At 51.9% G+C, this 21,029-nt stretch overlaps 1 protein-coding gene across 3 annotated transcripts in view; it reads right to left on the bottom strand.

Annotated features, from left to right (window-relative positions):
• The window catches only part of LOC147096830 (mitogen-activated protein kinase kinase kinase kinase 5-like), a 217,435-nt gene that overhangs the window by 43,064 nt on the left and 153,342 nt on the right, over window positions 1-21,029 (bottom strand). For 2 of the 3 annotated variants that reach the window (XM_085973474.1, XM_085973473.1), the window contains exons 14-21: window positions 18,890-18,945; window positions 17,072-17,136; window positions 16,470-16,514; window positions 14,496-14,544; window positions 10,583-10,784; window positions 8,349-8,437; window positions 4,937-4,978; window positions 3,504-3,588 (exon numbers count right to left, since the gene is read on the bottom strand). In XM_085973474.1, coding sequence (XP_085829600.1) covers window positions 3,504-3,588; window positions 4,937-4,978; window positions 8,349-8,437; window positions 10,583-10,784; window positions 14,496-14,544; window positions 16,470-16,514; window positions 17,072-17,136; window positions 18,890-18,945 — 633 coding nt within the window. The remainder of the gene's footprint in view (window positions 1-3,503; window positions 3,589-4,936; window positions 4,979-8,348; window positions 8,438-10,582; window positions 10,785-14,495; window positions 14,545-16,469; window positions 16,515-17,071; window positions 17,137-18,889; window positions 18,946-21,029) is intronic. The other variant, XM_085973475.1, reaches the window with a different exon arrangement.

The raw sequence follows: 21,029 nt of genomic DNA, 5'->3' as shown, positions 1-21,029 counted from the left end.
CTCCCAGTGCTGGAACACTAGTCTATAACTCACGGTCACTCCCAGCATTGCTGGAACACTAGTCTATAACTCACGGTCACTCCCAGCATTGCTGGAACACTAGTCTATAACTCACGGTCACTCCCACTGCTGGAACACTAGTCTATAACTCACGGTCACTCCCAGTGCTGGCACACTAGTCTATAACTCACGGTCACTGCCAGTGCTCGAACACTAGTCTATAACTCACGGTCACTCCCAGTGCTGGAACACTAGTCTATAACTCACGGTCACTCCCAGTGCTCGAACACTAGTCTATAACTCACGGTCACTCCCAGCATTGCTGGAACACTAGTCTACAACTCACGGTCACTCCCAGTGCTGGAACACTAGTCTATAACTCACGGTCACTCCCAGCATTGCTGGAACACTAGTCTATAACTCACGGTCTCTCCCAGCATTGCTGGAACACTAGTCGATAACTCACGGTCACTCCCAGCATTGCTGGAACACTAGTCTATAACTCACGGTCACTCCCATTGCTGGAACACTAGTCTATAACTCACGGTCACTCCCAGTGCTGGAACACTAGTCTATAACTCACGGTCACTCCCAGTGCTGGAACACTAGTCTATAACTTACGGTCACTCCCATTGCTGGAACACTAGTCTATAACTCACGGTCACTCCCAGTGCTGGAACACTAGTGTATAACTCACGGTCACTCCCAGTGCTGGAACACTAGTCTACAACTCACGGTCACTCCCAGCATTGCTGGAACACTAGTCTATAACTCACGGTCACTCCCAGTGCTGGAACAGTAGTCTATAACTCACGGTCACTCCCAGTGCTGGAACACTAGTCTATAACTCACGGTCACTCCCATTGCTGGAACACTAGTCTATAACTCACGGTCACTCCCAGTGCTGGAACACTAGTGTATAACTCACGGTCACTCCCAGTGCTGGAACACTAGTCTACAACTCACGGTCACTCCCAGCATTGCTGGAACACTAGTCTATAACTCACGGTCACTCCCAGTGCTGGAACACTAGTCTATAACTCACGGTCACTCCCAGTGCTGGAACACTAGTCTGTAACTCACGGTCACTCCCGGCATTGCTGGAACACTAGTCTATAACTCACAGTCACTCCCAGTGCTGGAGCACTAGTCTATAACTCACGGTCACTCCCAGTGCTGGAACACTAGTCTATAACTCACGGTCACTCCCAGTGCTGGAACACTGGTCTATAACTCACGGTCACTCCCAGCATTGCTGGAACACTAGTCTATAACTCACGGTAACTCCCAGTGCTGGAACACTAGTCTATAACTCACGGTCACTCCCAGTGCTGGAACACTAGTCTATAACTCACGGTCACTCCCAGTGCTGGAACACTAGTCTATAACTCACGGTCACTCCCAGTGCTCGAACACTAGTCTATAACTCACGGTCACTCCCAGTGCTGGAACACTAGTCTATAACTCACGGTCACTCCCAGTGCTCGAACACTAGTCTATAACTCACGGTCACTCCCAGCATTGCTGGAACACTAGTCTATAACTCACGGTCACTCCCAGCATTGCTGGAACACTAGTCTATAACTCACGGTCACTCCCACTGCTGGAACACTAGTCTATAACTCACGGTCACTCCCAGTGCTGGAACACTAGTCTATAACTCACGGTCACTCCCAGTGCTCGAACACTAGTCTATAACTCACGGTCACTCCCAGTGCTGGAACACTAGTCTATAACTCACGGTCACTCCCAGTGCTCGAACACTAGTCTATAACTCACGGTCACTCCCAGTGCTGGAACACTAGTCTATAACTCACGGTCACTCCCAGCATTGCTGGAACACTAGTCTATAACTCACGGTCACTCCCAGCATTGCTGGAACACTAGTCTATAACTCACGGTCACTCCCAGCATTGCTGGAACACTAGTCTATAACTCACGGTCACTCCCATTGCTGGAACACTAGTCTATAACTCACGGTCACTCCCAGTGCTGGAACACTAGTCTATAACTCACGGTCACTCCCAGTGCTGGAACACTAGTCTATAACTCACGGTCACTCCCATTGCTGGAACACTAGTCTATAACTCACGGTCACTCCCAGTGCTGGAACACTAGTGTATAACTCACGGTCACTCCCAGTGCTGGAACACTAGTCTACAACTCACGGTCACTCCCAGCATTGCTGGAACACTAGTCTATAACTCACGGTCACTCCCAGTGCTGGAACACTAGTCTATAACTCACGGTCACTCCCAGTGCTGGAACACTAGTCTATAACTCACGGTCACTCCCAGTGCTGGAACACTAGTCTATAACTCACGGTCACTCCCACTGCTCGAACACTAGTCTATAACTCACGGTCACTCCCAGTGCTGGAACACTAGTCTATAACTCACAGTCATTCCCAGTGCTGGAACACTAGTCTATAACTCACGGTCACTCCCAGCATTGCTGGAACACTAGTCTACAACTCATGGCCACTCCCACTGCTGGAACACTAGTCTATAACTCACGGTCACTCCCAGCATTGCTGGAACACTAGTCTATAACTCACGGTCACTCCCACTGCTGGAACACTAGTCTATAACTCACGGTCACTCCCAGCATTGCTGGAACACTAGTCTATAACTCACAGTCACTCCCAGTGCTGGAACACTAGTCTATAACTCACGGTCACTCCCAGTGCTGGAACACTAGTCTATAACTCACGGTCACTCCCAGTGTTCGAACACTAGTCTATAACTCATGGTCACTCCCAGTGCTGGAACACTAGTCTATAACTCACGGTCACTCCCAGTGCTGGAACACTAGTCTATAACTCACGGTCACTCCCAGTGCTGGAACACTAGTCTATAACTCACGGTCACTCCCAGTGCTGGAACACTAGTCTATAACTCACGGTCACTCCCAGCATTGCTGGAACACTAGTCTATAACTCACGGTCACTCCCAGTGCTGGAACACTAGTCTATAACTCACGGTCACTCCCAGTGCTGGAACACTAGTCTATAACTCACGGTCACTCCCAGCATTGCTGGAACACTAGTCTATAACTCACAGTCACTCCCAGTGCTGGAACACTAGTCTATAACTCACGGTCACTCCCAGTGCTGGAACACTAGTCTATAACTCACGGTCACTCCCATTGCTGGAACACTAGTCTATAACTCACGGTCACTCCCAGTGCTGGAACACTAGTCTATAACTCACGGTCACTCCCAGCATTGCTGGAACACTAGTCTATAACTCACGGTCACTCCCAGCATTGCTCGAACACTAGTCTGTAACTCACGGTCACTCCCAGTGCTGGAACACTAGTCTATAACTCACGGTCACTCCCAGTGCTGGAACACTAGTCTATAACTCACGGTCACTCCCAGCATTGCTGGAACACTAGTCTATAACTCACGGTCACTCCCAGTGCTGGAACACTAGTCTATAACTCACGGTCACTCCCAGTGCTGGAACATGCTGTCCTACACGGTATTGAGGAACAGTTACCTTTTGTGTTGGAGTGTGTCCAGGACGTTACACAGTTGATCTTCAAGGGGCAGCCATTAAACACTTTTATTATCGGGACCTCCACCTGAAACAAGACGGTCTCCGGGTTAGACAGGGAGCAACAGGAGCCAATCAGATGGCTGCCACGTTTTGGGGGGTTTTTAAATGCTAGATATTCTAATTGGGTCCAGCGTCAATGAACAATCACATCCCGGACAAACCAGAGTGAGCCGTTACCTGCCCAGTATCCAGGGTAAATGGAGCACGACCCTAGGGTCAGACAGAGACCGCCAGGGTCAGGCATTGTCCCCAGGTCAGATAGAGGCCCCCCCAGGGTCAGGCATTGACTCCCCAGGATCGGACGTTGACCCCAAGGGTCGGACGTTGACCCCAACGGTCAGATATTGACCCCCAGGGTCGGACATTGACCCCAAGGATTGGACGTTGACCCCAAGGGTCGGATATTGACCCCTAGAGTCAGACGTTGACCCCAAGGGTCAGATATTGACCCCCAGCGTCGGACATTGACCCCAAGGGTCGGATATTGACCCCAAGGATTGGAGATTGACCCCAAGGGTGAGATATTGACCCCCAGGGTAAGGCGTTGACCCCAAAGGTCAGATATTGTCCCCCAGGACCGGACATTGACCCCAGGGGTCGAATATTGACCCCCAGGGTTGGATATTGACCCCCAGGATCGGACGTTGACCCCCAAGGATCGGATATTGACCCCCAGGATCGAACATTGACCCCAAGGGTCGGATATTGACCTCCAGGGTCGGACATTGACCACAAGGGTCGGATATTGACCCCCAGGGTCGGACATTGTCCACAAGTGTCGGACATTGACCCCCAGGGTCGGATATTGACCCCCAGGATCGGACATTGACCCCAAAGGTCGGATATTGACCCCAAGGGTCGAATATTGACCCCCAGGGTCGGACATTGACCCCAAGGGTCGGATATTGACCCCCAGGGTTGGGCAGATCAAACCCCCTCCCGTTCTCTCCCGTTTGTTACATTCCTGATTGAATTCTAACAGTTGCCCAGGTTTCACTTTAAATCGCACTGATTTCACCCAGCCCCATGCATCAGCCCCGAAACACAGGTACCCCATCCCACCTTACACAGGGCGATGTCAGATGCTCAACCACTGCCCCCACCCCCGCCCCCATCACAGCCCTATAGCGGGCAGTACCAAACTCACAGACACCTTCCCAATGGCGGCCCTCACGGGGAGAGAGTCAAACCCACAGACTCACCGCCCCCCGCCCCCCAACTATTCCAGTCCTCACACCGGTGGTACCAAACCCGTAGACCCCTGACCCTCCCACGCCCTACATGGGTGAGCCCCTCCCCCCCCACAACCACTCCCACCAGTAATCTTCTATCAACCAGCCAGCCCAGTTGGAGTGTTTCTGGATGTCACTCACCTGCACTTTTTGAATAGAGGGGACTTCAGTATCAGGAGGTACCTGGGAGAGAAAAGAGTTCTCGTTGATGTGGTCCGCACAGATGCCTCAGTGCCCTTCCCGGCCTCCCCCCTCCCCCCCTCCGCATCCCCCTCTGAAAGGGACGCTACTGAGAGGAGCCGAATCCCGGAGCCTGCAGAACCCAGTACAGTGCAGGGAGAATCTCACTGACTGTCCAGCCACGCCGTGTCCATCATGGGATCTAGTGTTGGACTGGGCCCAAGGCTCCGGGCGGGTGAGCACCTGATCCCGATCAAACAGCAGACCAGGGGCGAGTGGCAGTGTCAGCTCGGCTCAAGTCGGTAGGACTCTCACCCCTGAGTCAGTAAGTTCTACACTCAAGCCTCAGTCCAGGAAAGGACTTGCATTTATATAGCGCCTTTCACGACCTCAGGATGTCCCAAAGCACTTTACAGCCAATGAAGTACTTTCTGAAGTGCAGGCACTGCTGTAATGTAGGAAATGCGGCAGCCAGTTTGCACACAGCAAGATCCCACAAGCAGCAAGCAATGATCAAATCTTCTGTTTTTAGTGATGTTAGCTGAGGGAGAAATATTGCCTCCAGATATTGGATCCAACAGTGACCAAGGTTCCCTGCTCATTCACCTCGCTGCTGTCTGTGGGATTCAGCTCCACCTACACGACAGTGACAGCACTTTAGTTCCTGGGAATGCTAAACCCATCAGAAGACAATGACAGTGCTCCACACTCTGGACCTGCCGACGTTCTTACTTGTTCTCTGTGGCAGTGCAACAGCTTTGACGTTGTGGCTCAGTGGGCAGCACTCTTGCCTCTCGAATCATGAAAGGTCTTGAGTTCAAGCTCTGACTCCAAGAAGACTTGAGCGCAGCAAAGCCAGGCTGATGCTCCCATTGCCAGTACTGAGGGAGTGCTGCGCTGTCTGAGGTGCTGTCTTTCTGATGTTTAACTGTCTGTCCTCGCAGGTGGATATAAAAATGGCATTATTTTGAAAAAGAGCCGGGGAGTTCACCCTGGTATCCTGACCAATATTTACCCCTAAACCAAAATCATTAAAAACAGATGATTCGGTCATTTTCACATTGCTGTTTGTGGGAGCTTGCTGTGTGCAAACGGGCTGCCGCGTTTCCCACATTACAACTGTGACTACACTCCAAAAAGTGCTTCATTGGCTGTGAAGGGCTTTGGGACGTCCTGAGGTCGTGAAAGGCGCTGGAGAAATGCAAGACTTTCCTTTCTCTCGAACACAGAGCACTCCCAGGAAATTCTTATATCCAGACTGTTATAAATCTCATCATTCATCAAGAAACTACTCGTGAAGTAACGCTGGATGGCCAGCTGGTGGCGCCGTCCAAGGAGTATAAATACTCGGGCGTGGGCCCAGCTTGCTCAGGGACATTTTGTAAGACAAGGAACTAGTGAAGTACAACTAGACCTCCATGTTCTGAAACAAGTTGATTAAAGCCTTGCTTTACACTCAAACCAAGTGTGTAGTGAGTTTTATTATGTCACAGACACTCTCTGAAGGTGCTGCTGTTGTAGGGTCACGGGCCACACCCAACCCGCCTCACAGCCCCTGAAACACTGTCAAACGGTTGGGTATCAGAGCCAGTCTGAGCCTGGCACTGAGGCCCTCAGCTTCTCTCCAACTCTGCATCACGCACATTATGAAATCTTATCATTAAATATTGAATTCCCCTTCCTCCGCGATGGGAGCGTTGAGCATGCAGCCCTCGCGCTGATCTCCCGGCGCATGGTCCTGTTAAGCTTGAGGTTTGCAGTTTGCTGATCGACCCCTCGACGCTGCAGTACTGCCAAGTACCAGCTGGTGGCACTGAGGACACGTGTGGCTTCTAGGAGCCGGCCGGCCTTTGGAACCACAGCGTCTTCTGGAGGTCCATAAAGGAGCAGAGTCATGATACTCATGACCTCACTCAACACCCACGTGGGGAGATTCCTGGGGAAATGTTTCAACTGACGAAGAGCTTCAAAGGGCTAAAAAAAAGCCCAAAAAAAGAAAATACAGGCCACACCTGGAATACTGCGTACAGTTTTGGTTTCCATATTTAAGAAAAGATATACTTGCTCTCGAGGCGGTTCAGAGAAGGTTCACTTGGTTGATTCCGGAGATGAGGGTGTTGACGTATGAGGAAAGGTTGAGTAGGTTGGGCCTCTACTCATTGGAGTTCAGAAGAATGAGAGGCGATCTTATCGAAACGTGTAAGATTGTGAGGGGGCTTGATCGGGTGGATGCGGGGAGGATGTTTCCACTGATGGGTGAGACTAGAACTAGGGGGCATAATCTTAGAATAAGGGGCTGCCCTTTCAAAACTGAGATGAGGAGAAACTTCTTCACTCAGAGGGTAGTAAATCTATGGAATTTGCTACCCCAGAGAGCTGCGGAAGCTGCAACATTAAATAAATTTAAAACAGAGATAGACAGTTTCCTAGCTGATAAGGGAATTAGGGGTTATGGGGAGCGGGCAGGGAAGTGGACGTGAGTCTAGGTTCGGATCAGCCATGATCCTATTGAATGGCGGAGCAGGCCCGAGGGGCCGTATGGCCTACCCCTGCTCCTACTTCTTATGTTCTTGGGACAGTACACTTAACCTCAGCACTCCCTTGGCCGAGGGAGGGGGGAAAATCCTGATCGCTATCCAGCCTTTGGACATTGGGTAAGGGCGCGATTGTACCCAACTGCGATTTCCACCCACACCCCACCATGATTAAAGAGTCCAGTGCTACTGAATGCACAGCCTCGCAGGGTCAACCCTGGCTCAGTGGACAGCGCCGTTGCCTCTGAGTCAGAAGATTGTGAGTTCATATTCCCATTCCAGAGACTCGCAGCGCAAACATCTAGGCTGACACTCTAGGGAGTGCTGCACTGTCGGAGGCGCCGTCTTTCGGATGAGACGTTAAACCGAGGCCCCGTCTGCTCTCTCAGGTGGATGTAAAAGATCCCGCGGCACTTTTTTGAAGAAGAGCAGGGGAGCTCTTCCTGGTGTCCTGGCCAATATTTATCTCTCAATCAACATAAGAAAAAAGGGGATTAGCTGGTCATTATCACATTGCTGTTTGTGGGAGCTTGCTGTGTTTCCCACATTACAACAGTGACCACACTTCAACTTGTACTTCATTGGCTGTAAAGCACTTTGGGACGTCGTGTGGTCATGAAAGGCGCGATGTAAATTATTTTTTTTCGCTTATGGGATGTGGGCGTCGCTGGCAATGCCAGCATTTATTGCCCACCCCTAATTGCCCTGGAGAAGGTGGTGGTGAGCCGCCTTCTTGAACCACTGCAGTCCATGTGGTGAAGGTACTCCCGCAGTGCTGTTAGGTAACTGTTCAGGTCTGCCACTGCTGCGCTGTAAGTCTTATGGCCGACATGACTTACCAGTCTCTCCCTCTTCTCCTTCCTGCGTGGTAATATTGGCGGCGTTCCTCCAGTGTCCTTGGCGAGGTGACTCGCCCAATGGCTGGGATCTGCCAGGGCAGAAATCAAAATGTGAAACCGGCGCCTCTCGGACACAAGATACCCACGGGGTCCCCGAGGGCTAGGCCGAGTGAATCTGCCTCCAACGGAGCGGCACGGGGTCTAGGAGGGTCCCGGGTTCCACCCCCTGATCTCAGCCGGGGTGGCACTCGGAGGAGGGGGCACAAGAATTCGGCCCTTGGTTGTGGAGGTTTGGATCTCAGCTCCGAGTCAGAGTCTTTTCTAAAAAGTATTCATTCACGGGATAAGGCCAGCATTTATTGCCCATCCCCAATTGCCCTCGAGAAGGTGGTGGTGAGCCACCTTCTTAAACCGCTGCAGTCCGTGTGGTGAAGGTGCTCCCACAGCGCTGACTTTCTTGTAGCGGTTTGGTACAACGGAGTGGCTCGCTAGGCCATTTCAGAGGGCAGTTAAGAGTCAACCACATTGCTGTGGGTCTGGAGTCACATATCGGCCAGACCGGGTAAGGACGGCAGATTTCCTTCCCTAAAGGTCATTAGTGAACCAGGTGGGTTTTTAACAACCATCCGATAGTTTCACAGTCACCATTACTGATACTAGCTTTTTAATTCCAGATTTATTTAATTAACTGGATTTAAATTCCCCAGCTGCCGCGGTGGGATTTAAACTCATGTCTTCAAGTACTGTTAGCCCGGGCCTCTGGATTACTAGCCCAGTAACATAACCACTATGTTACCATTCACAAAATCCAGGCTGGCACTCCAGTGCACTACTGAGGGAGTGCTGCACTGTCGGAGGTTCCGTCTTTCGGATGTAGAAGAGCAGAGGAGTTCTCCCCGGTGTCCTGGCCAATATTTATCCCTCAAACAACATCACGAAAACAGATTATCTGGTTGTTTAGCCCATTCCTATTTGTGGGATCTTGCTGTGCATAACTGGCTGACACTTCAAGAGCAACTCAGTGGCCGTGAAGCACTTTGGGACATCCTGAGGATGTGCGGTATCCCAAATACTTGGTCACAAAGGCCGCCTACTTTCACCTCTGTAACATCACCCCACTCCACCCCTGCCTCAGTCCATCTGCTGCTGAAATCCTCATCCTTGCTTTCGTTACTTCTGGACTCAACTATCCCAACGGTCTCCTGGATGGCCACCCATCTTCCACCTTTGAACTCATCCAAACTCGGCTGCCCGTGCCCTAACTCGCACCAAGTCCCGTTCACCCATCGCCCCTGTGCTCGCTGACCTACATTGGCTCCCGGTCTACCAACGACTTGATTTTCAAATTCTCATCCATGTTTTCAAATCTCTCCATGGCCTCGCCCTTCCCTATCTATGCAATCTCCTCCAGCCCCACAACCCTCCGAGATATCGGCACTCCTCCAATTCTGGCCTCTTGCGCATCCCTGATTTTAATCGCTCCACCATTGGTGGCCGGGCCTTCAGAAGCCTAGGCACCAAGCTCTGGAATTCCCTCGTTAAACCGCTCTGCCTCGCCTCCATTAAGACGCTCCTTAAAACCTACCTCTTTGTCCTAGTATCTTCCGGTCGCTTGCCATTTTAATTCTCCCCTCCGCTCCCACTCTGACCTCTCTGTCCTCGGCCTCCTACACTGTCCCAATGAAGCTCAACGTAAGCTCGAGGAACAGACCCTCATCTTTTGATTAGGCACTTTACAGCCTTCTGGACTCAACATCGAGCTCAGTAATTTCAGACCATAACCACCGCTCCCATTTTTCCGGGCAGCAGCTGTTGGCAATGGTTCTGCTGTTGCCATTTACATCTTTTGTTCCTTTACTTGTCCCATTACCATCTCCTTCTGCCTCGCACCATCATCCCTTTTGTCATTTAATCTCCTGCCTTCCAGCCTATCACAGACCTTCCCTTTTGTTCTTTCCTCCCCCCTTTCCCTGCCCCTACACTTGCTTAAAGCCTGTCACACCTCTAACTTCTGACGACGGGTCATCCACCTGAAGCGTTAACTCTGTTTCTCTCTCCACAGATGCTGCCTGACCTGCTGAGTGTTTCCAGCAGTTTCTGTTTTTTATTCTAATATCTCCGTCGGTGGGTCGGTATCAGATTTTGTCTGGCTTCTGCTCCCGTGGAGCGCCTCGGGACGTTTCCCCCCGACGTTAAAGGCGCTACATAAATGCAGTTCGTTGCAATGCGAGTACCTGAGCCGCTGACGTTGATGAGGGAATGGACGGGACTCCTGGAACCCCCGGGCGTGGGCTGCTTGGGGGCTTTGGCTGCCGATGGGCCGCTGGAGCAGCGGACCAGTGTGGTGGGCAGGTACTGGCAGTGCTGGGGTCGGGCCGCCGCCTTCGTCTTCTCCTCCTCGGGGACGCTGTCCTCGGAGCTGCTCCGGAACTTGGGCTGTGTGGGGGAGGAGCGGGGGAGGGGTGTGGGATGCACAGAGAGGGAAACGCGTCAGCTCACCGGGATCAGGTACAGGTCAAAGTCTCGCTCCCCCCCCCCCCCCAACCCCCCTCATCAGAGGGTTCCACGGAGCAGTGTCAGTCCTCCAGCATGATACAGGAAACTCTTTTTTATCCGGCACCGACAGGACCGGTGTGGTGCCGGTTTATCAAAAAGTCCGGATTACAGAGTTATAGTTAAAAGGTACAAGAGCCCCGTACACAGCAACAAATCCAGGCTTCCCTGTTGCTTAGCAACAGCTGCAAGAACCCAGCCACAGGCCAAGCATCCCTGTTGCTTAGCAACAAGTGCAGAAACCCCCGATTACACAGCCAAGAATCAAGAAACTGCCACTAATATGAAGAAAAACTTAACTGAACCTACTCCTGAATTTTGCCGGGTAACCGAGATTTCCGGTTGTTTGGGTGCCAGTAAATCGAGAGTTTCCTGTAGTGGGGAATGGGGTGACGACCAAAAGGGAGACTGGAAGTGGACCAAACTGGTAAGTGAGCCCCCTTAAACTGCGACAATCAACCTTTCCAAGGTAGCCCACGTGTAGGCGCTGTCTGCATTGCGTGGCTCAGTGTGGTAGCACTCTCACCTCTGAGTCAGAGGTCATGGGTTCAAGCCCCACTCCAGAGACTTGAGAACAAAATCCAGGCTGACGCTCCCAGTGCGGTACTGAGGAGAGCGCCGCACTGTCGGAGGTGCCGTCTTTCGGATGAGACGTTAAACCGAGGCCCCGTCTGCTCTCTGAGGTGGACATATAAGATCCCAATATTTTGAAGAAGAGCAGGGGACGGTGTCCTGCCCAATATTTATCCCTGAACCAACATCATTAAAACTGATTATCTGGTCATTATCACATTGCTGTTTGTGGGAGCTTGCTGTGCGCAAATTGGCTGCCGCGTTTCCCACATTACAACAGGGACTCCACTTCAAAAGTACTTCGTTGCCTGTAAACCGCTTTGGGGTGTCCTGAAGTCGTGAAAGGCGCTATAGAAATGCAAACCTTTCTTACTGGGCACTGATGGCTCTACCAGGTCAGGTGACCATCATTTTTGGTGTGGGGATTGGGCGATAGGCACTGCAGTAACCACAACCTGCCCCTAGTGGTCGCTGCTTTGCGAAGCAATGAGGCTGCGCTGGTACACTTTTGTTTGGACCCAAAAAAAACCCAAAACAAATTGGACTGTAAATTAACAAAAGTTCAACTAAAACATAACAAATCAAATTAAAATTTGGTTTTCCGGGTTGATGATGCACTCCAGTCCCCGCGGCGCCCACCGGTCGCGGAAATACTCAAGCGTGCCGGCGGACACCGCGTGCTCCATTTCCAGGGCCACCCGGGCGCGAACATGGCCGCGGAAGAGAGGCAGGCAATCCGGCCGGACGACCCCCTCGACCGCCCGCTGCCTGGACCAATTGATGGCTCTTTTAGCCAGGCCCAGGAGCAGGCCTACAAGGAGGTCCTCCAACCTGCCCGCTCCCCTCTGCACCGGGTGACCATAGATCAAGAGCGTGGGACTGAAGTGCAACCAAAAATCGAGGAGCAGCCCCTTCAAGTAATGAAAGAGGGGCTGCAACCTCTCACACTCGACGTAAACGTGAAACATGGACTCCTCCAGGCCGCAAAATATGCAGGCGGCCTGGGAGTCCGTGAACCTACTTAAAACCATATTGCACGGGACCGCTCCGTGCAACACCCTCCAGGCCAAGTCCCCGATGGAACAAGGGAGGACTCCCGCGTAGAGAGCCTAGAGGCTGTGCTGGTGACACCTAGTGGCAGAACAGCAACAGCCCACCAGCTCCCGTTATATTGGTGATGGACTGTAGCTTGGGTCTGGGTGTCTTGAGTGGCGGGCTGGACGTTGGGCTCTCACCTTTGACCTGGGACAGGCAGTCCAGCTCTATAAACTTCTCCGTGGGCGTGGGACGGTCCAGAAAGGAGCCTCCGTCCTGAGATGTTCCTAACACAGTCAACATGCGACACCTCGCAATCGGAATACCAACCTCACGCCGAAAGCATTCCTCGTCCAACTAAATGGAATGATAACCCAGCGGAGACCATTCCTTTTGGTCGCACTGAACACCGAATACTGGGGGAGTCCAGAGCAAAGGGGGCATAACCTTAAAACTAGAGCCAGGCCGTTCAGGGGTGAAGTCAGGAAGCACTTCTTCACACAAAGGGTAATGGAAATTTGGAACTCTCTCCCCCAAAAAGCTGTTGAGGCTGGGGAGGTCAATTGAAAATGTCAAAACTGAGGTTGATAGATGTTTGTTGGGCAAAAGGTATTAAAGGTTACGGAACCAAGGTGGGCAGATGGAGATAAGATACACATCAGCCATGCTCTAATTGAATGGCGGAACAGGCTCGAGGGGCTGAATGGCCCACTCCTGTTGCTATGGAGATAAGATACACATCAGCCATGCTCTAATTGAATGGCGGAACAGGCTCAAGGGGCTGAATGGCCTACTCCTGTTGCTATGGTTCCGCCACCAGGCAAGCATGACATGGAGGTCACTGCTAAGGGCTGATTAACCTCGACTTAAATGCCAAGCTCGGCCTGGGAGAAAGTTTACCTTCTTTCTTGACTCTCGTAAAAGATCAAATAAATTGGGTAAGTCCATGACAGCTTAAATTGTGCACGGTATTTTAGAAAGAGTGGTCACAATGTTCTGAGGCACGTTCCGTACATTCTTATACCCATGAAAAGACACGTTGCACCGAATAGTCTGTTTAATCATTGTGACAGGGACCATTGATGGAAGGTAATCAAAAAAAAAATACTTTTGATCGAGTAACTAGGGAGGAACTGTTTCCAGTGGCAGGAGGGTCGGTAACCAGAGGACGCAGATTTAAGGTGATTGGCCAAAGAAGCAGAGGGGGAGCTGTTACGATCAGGAATGCGCTGCCCGAAAGGGCGGTGTGAGCAGATTCAAGAGTAACTTTCAAAAGGGGAATTGGATAAACACTTGAAAGGCTCCAATGAAATACTCTAATTGAATGGCGGAATAGGCTCGAGGGGCGGAATGGCCTCCTCCTGTTCCTCCCCGCTTAACACTCTGCCTACTATTTCTGATCCCACTGCTCAGGGTGTTGTGCGCTCACTTATGTAGGCAGGCCACAGGTTGTGACGTGCTGAGTAAATGAGGCCCTCAGGTTCCTGTGTGAAGCCCCTGCCCCGTCCAATCAGCTCGCTCTGGTTACGGAAGCCGCGGGCGTCAATGGAGGCGGCGCTTTACCCACAATTCTTAGCAGGACTTGCAACGTGATGGCAGCCCAGCAGGCCTACGTGAGTAGGCCCGACCGCCTCTCTCCCTCCTGACCGCCTGGAGCTGCTGGTGACGCTGGTGAGGTATTAACTATTTGATGTCTGATCAGTGAATGAATGGGGACGCACCAGACAGTCCAGAATATTCTACGGAGTCACCAGAAGGTCTAGAACAGAGTCTCCAGGCAGTCCAGAATCTTCTAACAGGTAAACTGTAGAGTTATTTCTGATATTAGACATTGACGTTTTCAATTAATTCTCATCAAAAAAAGCCCAGACCCGGATTTCCCCCTCCTCCGCCGGCCCTCTCCACCCCCCCCCACTACAACCGCCCCCTCCTGTCCTGCTCCCTAAGGGACTTGCCCCAATACAGAGGGTAGAAAGTGCAGCTCACCTTGGGCGGTAATGGCGGGGGGATGTCAGCCCGTAGGGTCGCCGTCAGTCTGTAACAGATCAGGGAGTAAGATTAAACTCACACTCGCTCACACCCCCCCGCGCCCCCCCCCCCCCCCCACTGCACTGCCGGTGTGGCCTTCTGGTGAGGACAGGGCCTCACACAGGCCGGGGCAGCAGTCACATCCACAGGGGCAGCCTGAGTGAGTTCAGCCTCTTTCAAAGCTGCATTGTTCCTGAATTGATCAAAAGCTTTATCAAAAGTAAAGGTGTTAGACTACGCCTTCAAAGGAAGAGACAGACAGATTGAGTGACACACAGACGGAGACAGATTGAGAGACACACAGACTGAGACAGATTGAGAGACACAGACATAGACAGATTGAGAGACACAGACAGAGACAGATTGAGAGACACAGACAGAGACAGATTGAGGGTCACAGACTGAGACAGATTGAGGATCACAGACGCAGACAGATTGAGGATCACAGACGCAGACAGATTGAGAGACACAGACAGACCGAGACAGATTGAGGATCACAGACGCAGACAGATTGAGAGACACACACAGACTGAGACAGATTGAGGATCACAGACGGAGACAGATTGAGGATAACAGACTGAGACAGATTGAGGATCACCAACGGAGACAGATTGAGAGACACAGACAGACTGAGACAGATTGAGGATCACAGACAGAGACAGATTGAGAGACACAGACAGAGACAGATTGAGAGACACAGACGGAGACAGATTGAGAGACACAGACAGAGACAGATTGAGGATCACAGACTGAGACAGATTGAGGATCACAGACGGAGACAGATTGAGGATCACAGACGGAGACAGATTGAGGATCACAGACGGAGACAGATTGAGAGACACAGACAGAGACAGATTGAGAGACACAGACAGAGACAGATTGAGAGACACAGACAGAGACAGATTGAGAGACAGAGACAGAGACAGATTGAACTGAATAATTATGAGACATATGGACTGAGAGAGGCAGAGAGACTCACATAGACTGACAGTCACCACCCACAGGGGAGATGGGGGGGGAAAACGCACAGGTGGAGAGAAACACTCGTTCAGTTGTAGTAAATGGAGGGGGGTTTGAACTGTGCGTGTGGGGGGTCTCAAGGGGCCACACCCAGATTTCTTGGTGCGCACCCAAGCTGGAGACGGTGGCACTCGGGGCAAACACGAGGGGTTCCTTCACAGGGCAGCCTGGGGAAGGTGGGGTTCAACCCCCCTCCAGGGTGATTCTTGCGGGCTGCCCGCGGAGGGGGTGACACTGCCCCTGGACCCCGACCCCCTCACTCCGTATTAGAAGCCTCCTGCCCACGGCGCTACTCCATTGGCATTGCAGCCCTTTATCTTGCCCTCTGGTGCTGCCCAATTCCTCAGGCCAGATAGGCGATCAGATGGAGCCAACTGGTGGGAAATGAGCAAAGAAACAGCATAAAGGTCTAAAAATCACACTAATGGTTACAGTAACTGGGGAAACGTAACCTGCCTGGACCACCTGGGATGTCCAGCAAGACTGCTAAACCCCCCACCCCCACCCCCGCCCACTGGACACGGAGCAATGGGTGGAGAGGCACGATTCTTAAGCTGGGCTGTGCCCTGGGATCGGCACTGAGATGTACCTGGTGGGGGCTGTCGGAGGTACAATATCCCCTGTGGGTGCAGGATACGCTCGGCTAGGGCTGATACAGCTGAGCTGCGATGCCCCCAGTGGGCACTGGCGAGGCTGAGATACCCCAGTGGGCACTGGCGAGGCTGCAATGCTCCCAGTGGCCACTGGGGAGGCTGCGATGCCCCCAGTGGGCACTGGCAAGGCTGCGATGCCCCCAGTGGCCACTGTAAAGATTTGGTTTGCCTCATCCTAATGGGGATGGTGATGAGTTAATAACAGACCCCCGTCTGTACCATGGACACCAGACTCTTCGACACAAGAACTGTCACCTACACAGCAACATCGTCATAATCGTCGTCCGAATCCGATGGCTTCTCCCTGCAGACAGACAGAGGCAGCCGTGAGTTTCAGCTTCAATTTGCTTATTGCTGCTGCACCTGATTCACCCCCCAGTCTATGAGCCTCAGCGCCCCCAGACCAGCAGTACACACACACACACGCATGTAAACATACAGATGCACACATGTAAACACACATGTGTAAAATATGCGCACACACACACACACATGTAAAATACACGTGCACACACATGTAAACACGCACGTGTAAAATATGCACACACACACACATGTAAAATACACGTGCACACATGCAAAACACCGAAACACACACACACATAAATACACACACACATATAAACACACACACACACACACACACACACACACACACACACACACACACACACGTAAACACACACATGTAAACACACACACGCACATACACCTGGTTGTGCACACACAGTTATACACATACACATGTTCACACAGAGATATACAGACACACACCCCCACCTACACGTACACACACATACTCATGCACACATTCAGTCATTCCCCCGACTGTCCCACAGCCCCTGACGGTGACCATCTCACCTGTTCCCGCTCCGTGAAGTGGACACACTCGGTGAGGATTCGGAATACCGCTCCACAGACTGTTCCTAAATGAAGAGAATAAATTCAGCAGCCTGTTACTAACGGTGTCTCCGATATTGCGTGTCCGTGACTCGCAGAGTCTCCCCCAGTTACTGGTGGAAGGGGACTTGGACCAGGGCCCATCACCGTAACTCAAGGCAGACAGTCACTCGCAACTTAGGCACGACAGGGCAAAACGAGATGAGGCAATGTGTGGGGTCAAAGAGAGTGATACCGGACTTTGTGGGGTCAGGTGGTCATGATGGCTCAGACAGGTTCAATGTGTGGTCAGACGGGGTCAATTTGGACTGAGGGGTCACACGGGGTCAGACTGGACTTTGAGAGGTCAGATGGGGTCAGACTGGACTGTGAGGGGTCAGACTGGAATATGAGGGGTCAGACGGGCTCAGACTGGACTATGAGGGGTCAGACAGGGTCAGACTGGACTTTGAGAGGTCAGAGGGGGTCAGACTGGACTGTGAGGTGTCAGACTGGACTGTGAGTGGTCAGATGGGGTCAGACTGGACTGTGGGGGTCAAAAGGGGTCAATTTGGACTGTGTGGTGTCAGACAGGGTCAGGCTGGACTGTGAGGTGTGAGATGGGGTCAGACTGGACTGCGTGGGGTCAGACTGGACTGTGAGGGGTCAGACGGGCTCAGACATGGTCAGATGGGCCATGATAGGTAGGTAGGGGGGTAGGGCGCCCTATTGAAGTGCCACTTCTCCGCTCCCAGGGTCTGTATTTCCACACGAGGGGGGCCCCCCTCCTGAGCTGGCCCTCAGATGGTGCGCTGGGACGGGTGACGGTGGCTCCCTGTCAACACCTGGCCGGAGCCATGCCACAATCTCTCCTGCCCCACCTGCCGACCATTACCCCCAGCTCAGCGGGAGGGGCACCACTGCCCACCTGAAAGCGCTGGCGAGGAGAAACTGGAGACAATCGCCACTCCCCCCCACCCCCTGCCTCTGAGGCCTCGCACCTCCCCTTCCCTCAATAATCTCACCCAGCTCGGAAGCAGGTAGGGGCAGTGGGGTAGGGGGTGTGAAATCGTGGACGTAAATACACGCTGCTCCAATCAGAGGGGCTACCATGGGACGGGAGGCGTGGTGGGGTGGGAGGGGGGTTGCAGCCTTGAGGGTAATTCTGGGCTTTGCACTGAGGAAGAGGTACAGGGGGACATAACCCATATCAGAACAATTTGGGGCGGATTATAGGCATGGCAACTGTGGCAACCTCGCCTCTGAGTCAGAAGGTTGTGGGAATCACTTCAGGGACTTGAGCACAAAAATCCAGGCTGACACTCCCAGCGCAGTACTGAGGGAGCGCTGCATTGTCGGAGGTGCCGTCTTTCGGGTGAGACGTTAAACCGAGGCCCCGTCTGCTCTCTCTCAGGTGGATGTAAAAGATCCCGCGGCCACTATTTTGAAGAAGAGCAGGGGGAGTTCTCCCCCGGTGTCCTGGGGCCAATATTTATCCCTCAATCAACATCACTAAATCAGATTATCTGGTCATTATCATATTGGGGTTTGTGGGAGCTTGCTGTGCGCACATTGGCTACCGCGATTCCCACATTACAACAGTTCAAAAGTGCTTTGTTGGCTGCAAAGCGCTTTGGGACGTCCTGAGGTTGTGAAAGGCGCTACAGAAATGCAAGTTCTTTCTTTCTATGTCCCCTCATCACCCCAGTGACTGTGCCGATTCCCGCCTGCACCATTCCGGGGGGTCAGAGGTGAAGGTTGTCGCCATGGCGATCGAGGTTCTGTCAGTGAAAGCCTCACCTTATTTTGCCAGGACTCTTCCCTCCGTATGGCTTGTTCAAACTGAATCTTGTGAACTGTGAAAACATCGTCAGGGTTGTCAGAAACCATCAAACCTGAAAGGGCCGTTCACCAACAACCCCCCCGCCCCCGCACCGCCCCCCGCCAACGCCCCCGGCCTCCTCATCCAGCTAATTCCCTTCCCCGATCCTGCCAAGTCCTGCAACAGCTCCAACTGAAACCCGGCCCAAAGTTCCCAAGGACGAGGCCTTCAAGCGAGGGACAAACTCCAATAAAAAACGCCAAAACTACAAGCTGCTTCCAATGTGTACTTGGATACAAGAGCTGTTTAAGCTAACTCCCCCCGGCCCGGTTCTGAGTCTCTTAAGTGAGAGATGACTCTCAGGCTGATTTTTATGGAGTGCACACTCTCACCCTATAGCGACTCACCCTCGCTTGACTGAGGTCAAGAGAGCTGAAGTGTACATTGGCAGAGCCAAGGTTTTGAAGACCCTCCAAGTGTGCCCGGGAAGGGGGTACTGTCGGAGATTAACCAGCTGGAACCACACAACCTCCCAGTATAGGGCAGCGCTTGCCCAGCCCAGCCCAGCCCGGACCACCCATTGGGGCATCAATGGGCTTATCTGCCGAAATCTATCCCCGTCACCTACAATCCCACTTCCCAGATAATCATCGCGCTTCTGTTAAAGGGACTTCAGTAAATTGGCTCGAGATAGACCCGGGCCGAGAGCTCCAGACCATCCAATTGTAGAATGATACGGCACAGGAGGAGGCCATTCGGCCCATCGTGCCTGTGCCGGCTCTTTGAAAGAGCTATTTAATTAGTCCCACTCCCCGACTCTTTCCCCACAGCCCTGCAAATGTTTCCACTTCAAGTATCAAAACATCTCACATAGATACATAGAAGATAGGAGCAGGAGTAGGCCATTCGGCCCCTCGAGCCTGCTCCGCCATTCAATGAGATCATGGCTGATCATCCAAATTCAGTACCCTGTCCCTGCCTTCTCCCCATATCCCTTGATCCCTTTAGCCGTAAGAAATATATCCAACTCCTTCTTGAATATATTTAATGAATTGGCCTCCACTGTCTGTTAAGTCTGTGAATTATTTAGTTAATTAAGACACAGACTAATGAGTAACAATAAAAACAGGTCTTTACTGGTTGGAGGTAGGGACTATACTGAATACAAGATTACTGCACAGTGCTTATATACCGGTGTGTTCACCCCCGGTATTACGTCTACAGCAGCCTGAGAAAGTAGTACATCTCTTAAGGTGGAACAGGCTTAAGCTCTCTTAAGGTGGAACAGGTTACATACACAACACTCCTCCCTTCTTAGCTTTATAGTCATCCCTCCCATTTAACATAACGTAATAACATACATAACTTCATGTTTAACGTAACATATCACAGATTCAGTCTCTGCGGAAAACAGTTCACAGATTCAATCTCTGTGGTGTAGTCGGTTCACGTTACTCATTCAATAGTCCTTTCATGGATTTAACAGCTTGAACTTCCGAACTGATTTGGCTCCGTTCGGAGGGACGTGTGTGATCTGGTAGAGGTGATAATGGTTCAGATGGGTCATCTTCTGTTTTTCCTTTTCCTTTTCTGCTTCTTGGAGACTCTCTGGGCTCCATTGTCAGCTGCCACAGCTGCCAGCTGCATGCGCAGTTCCTCCTTCTCTTCCTCCTTTTTTCGTAGTAGAGCCACCTTCTCCTGATGTTCTGTAGACTTTCGGTGCTCCTCCATGATTTCTGTATGGTGGGAGTCGAAGTTACAAGTTGGGCAGGACAGGACATAGTAATATTCGGAGTCGTCCGACAGGTCAGCGAGAGGGTCGTCTATTTCCTCCATACCCAGCTGGACATTAGCCAGCTCTTGTTCCAAATCCAGACATCTTTCCTGAAGAGACTTCTTCATGTGTACCTCTGCATCCAGCTTTTTCTGGGCTTTCAGCAAGTCGTTTACTAGTGACCTCATTTGTGATTTTAATACTTCAACTTCCTTTGGAGATTGATTGATCGGACTATGCAATCCCTCTACCGGAGCAGCTGTTTCAGCGGTCTGTTGTTCTACATTGACGTGAGTCAGCGTACTTTTGGCATCCAATGGCTGCTCTGTTGCAGTCGTTTCAGT

This window comes from Somniosus microcephalus, chromosome 34 (genome assembly GCF_052327205.1).
Source record: "Somniosus microcephalus isolate GS21.2 chromosome 34, FLI_Smic_1.0, whole genome shotgun sequence".
NCBI lineage: Eukaryota > Metazoa > Chordata > Chondrichthyes > Squaliformes > Somniosidae > Somniosus > Somniosus microcephalus.
This window is presented reverse-complemented; position numbering and strand designations above follow the sequence as displayed.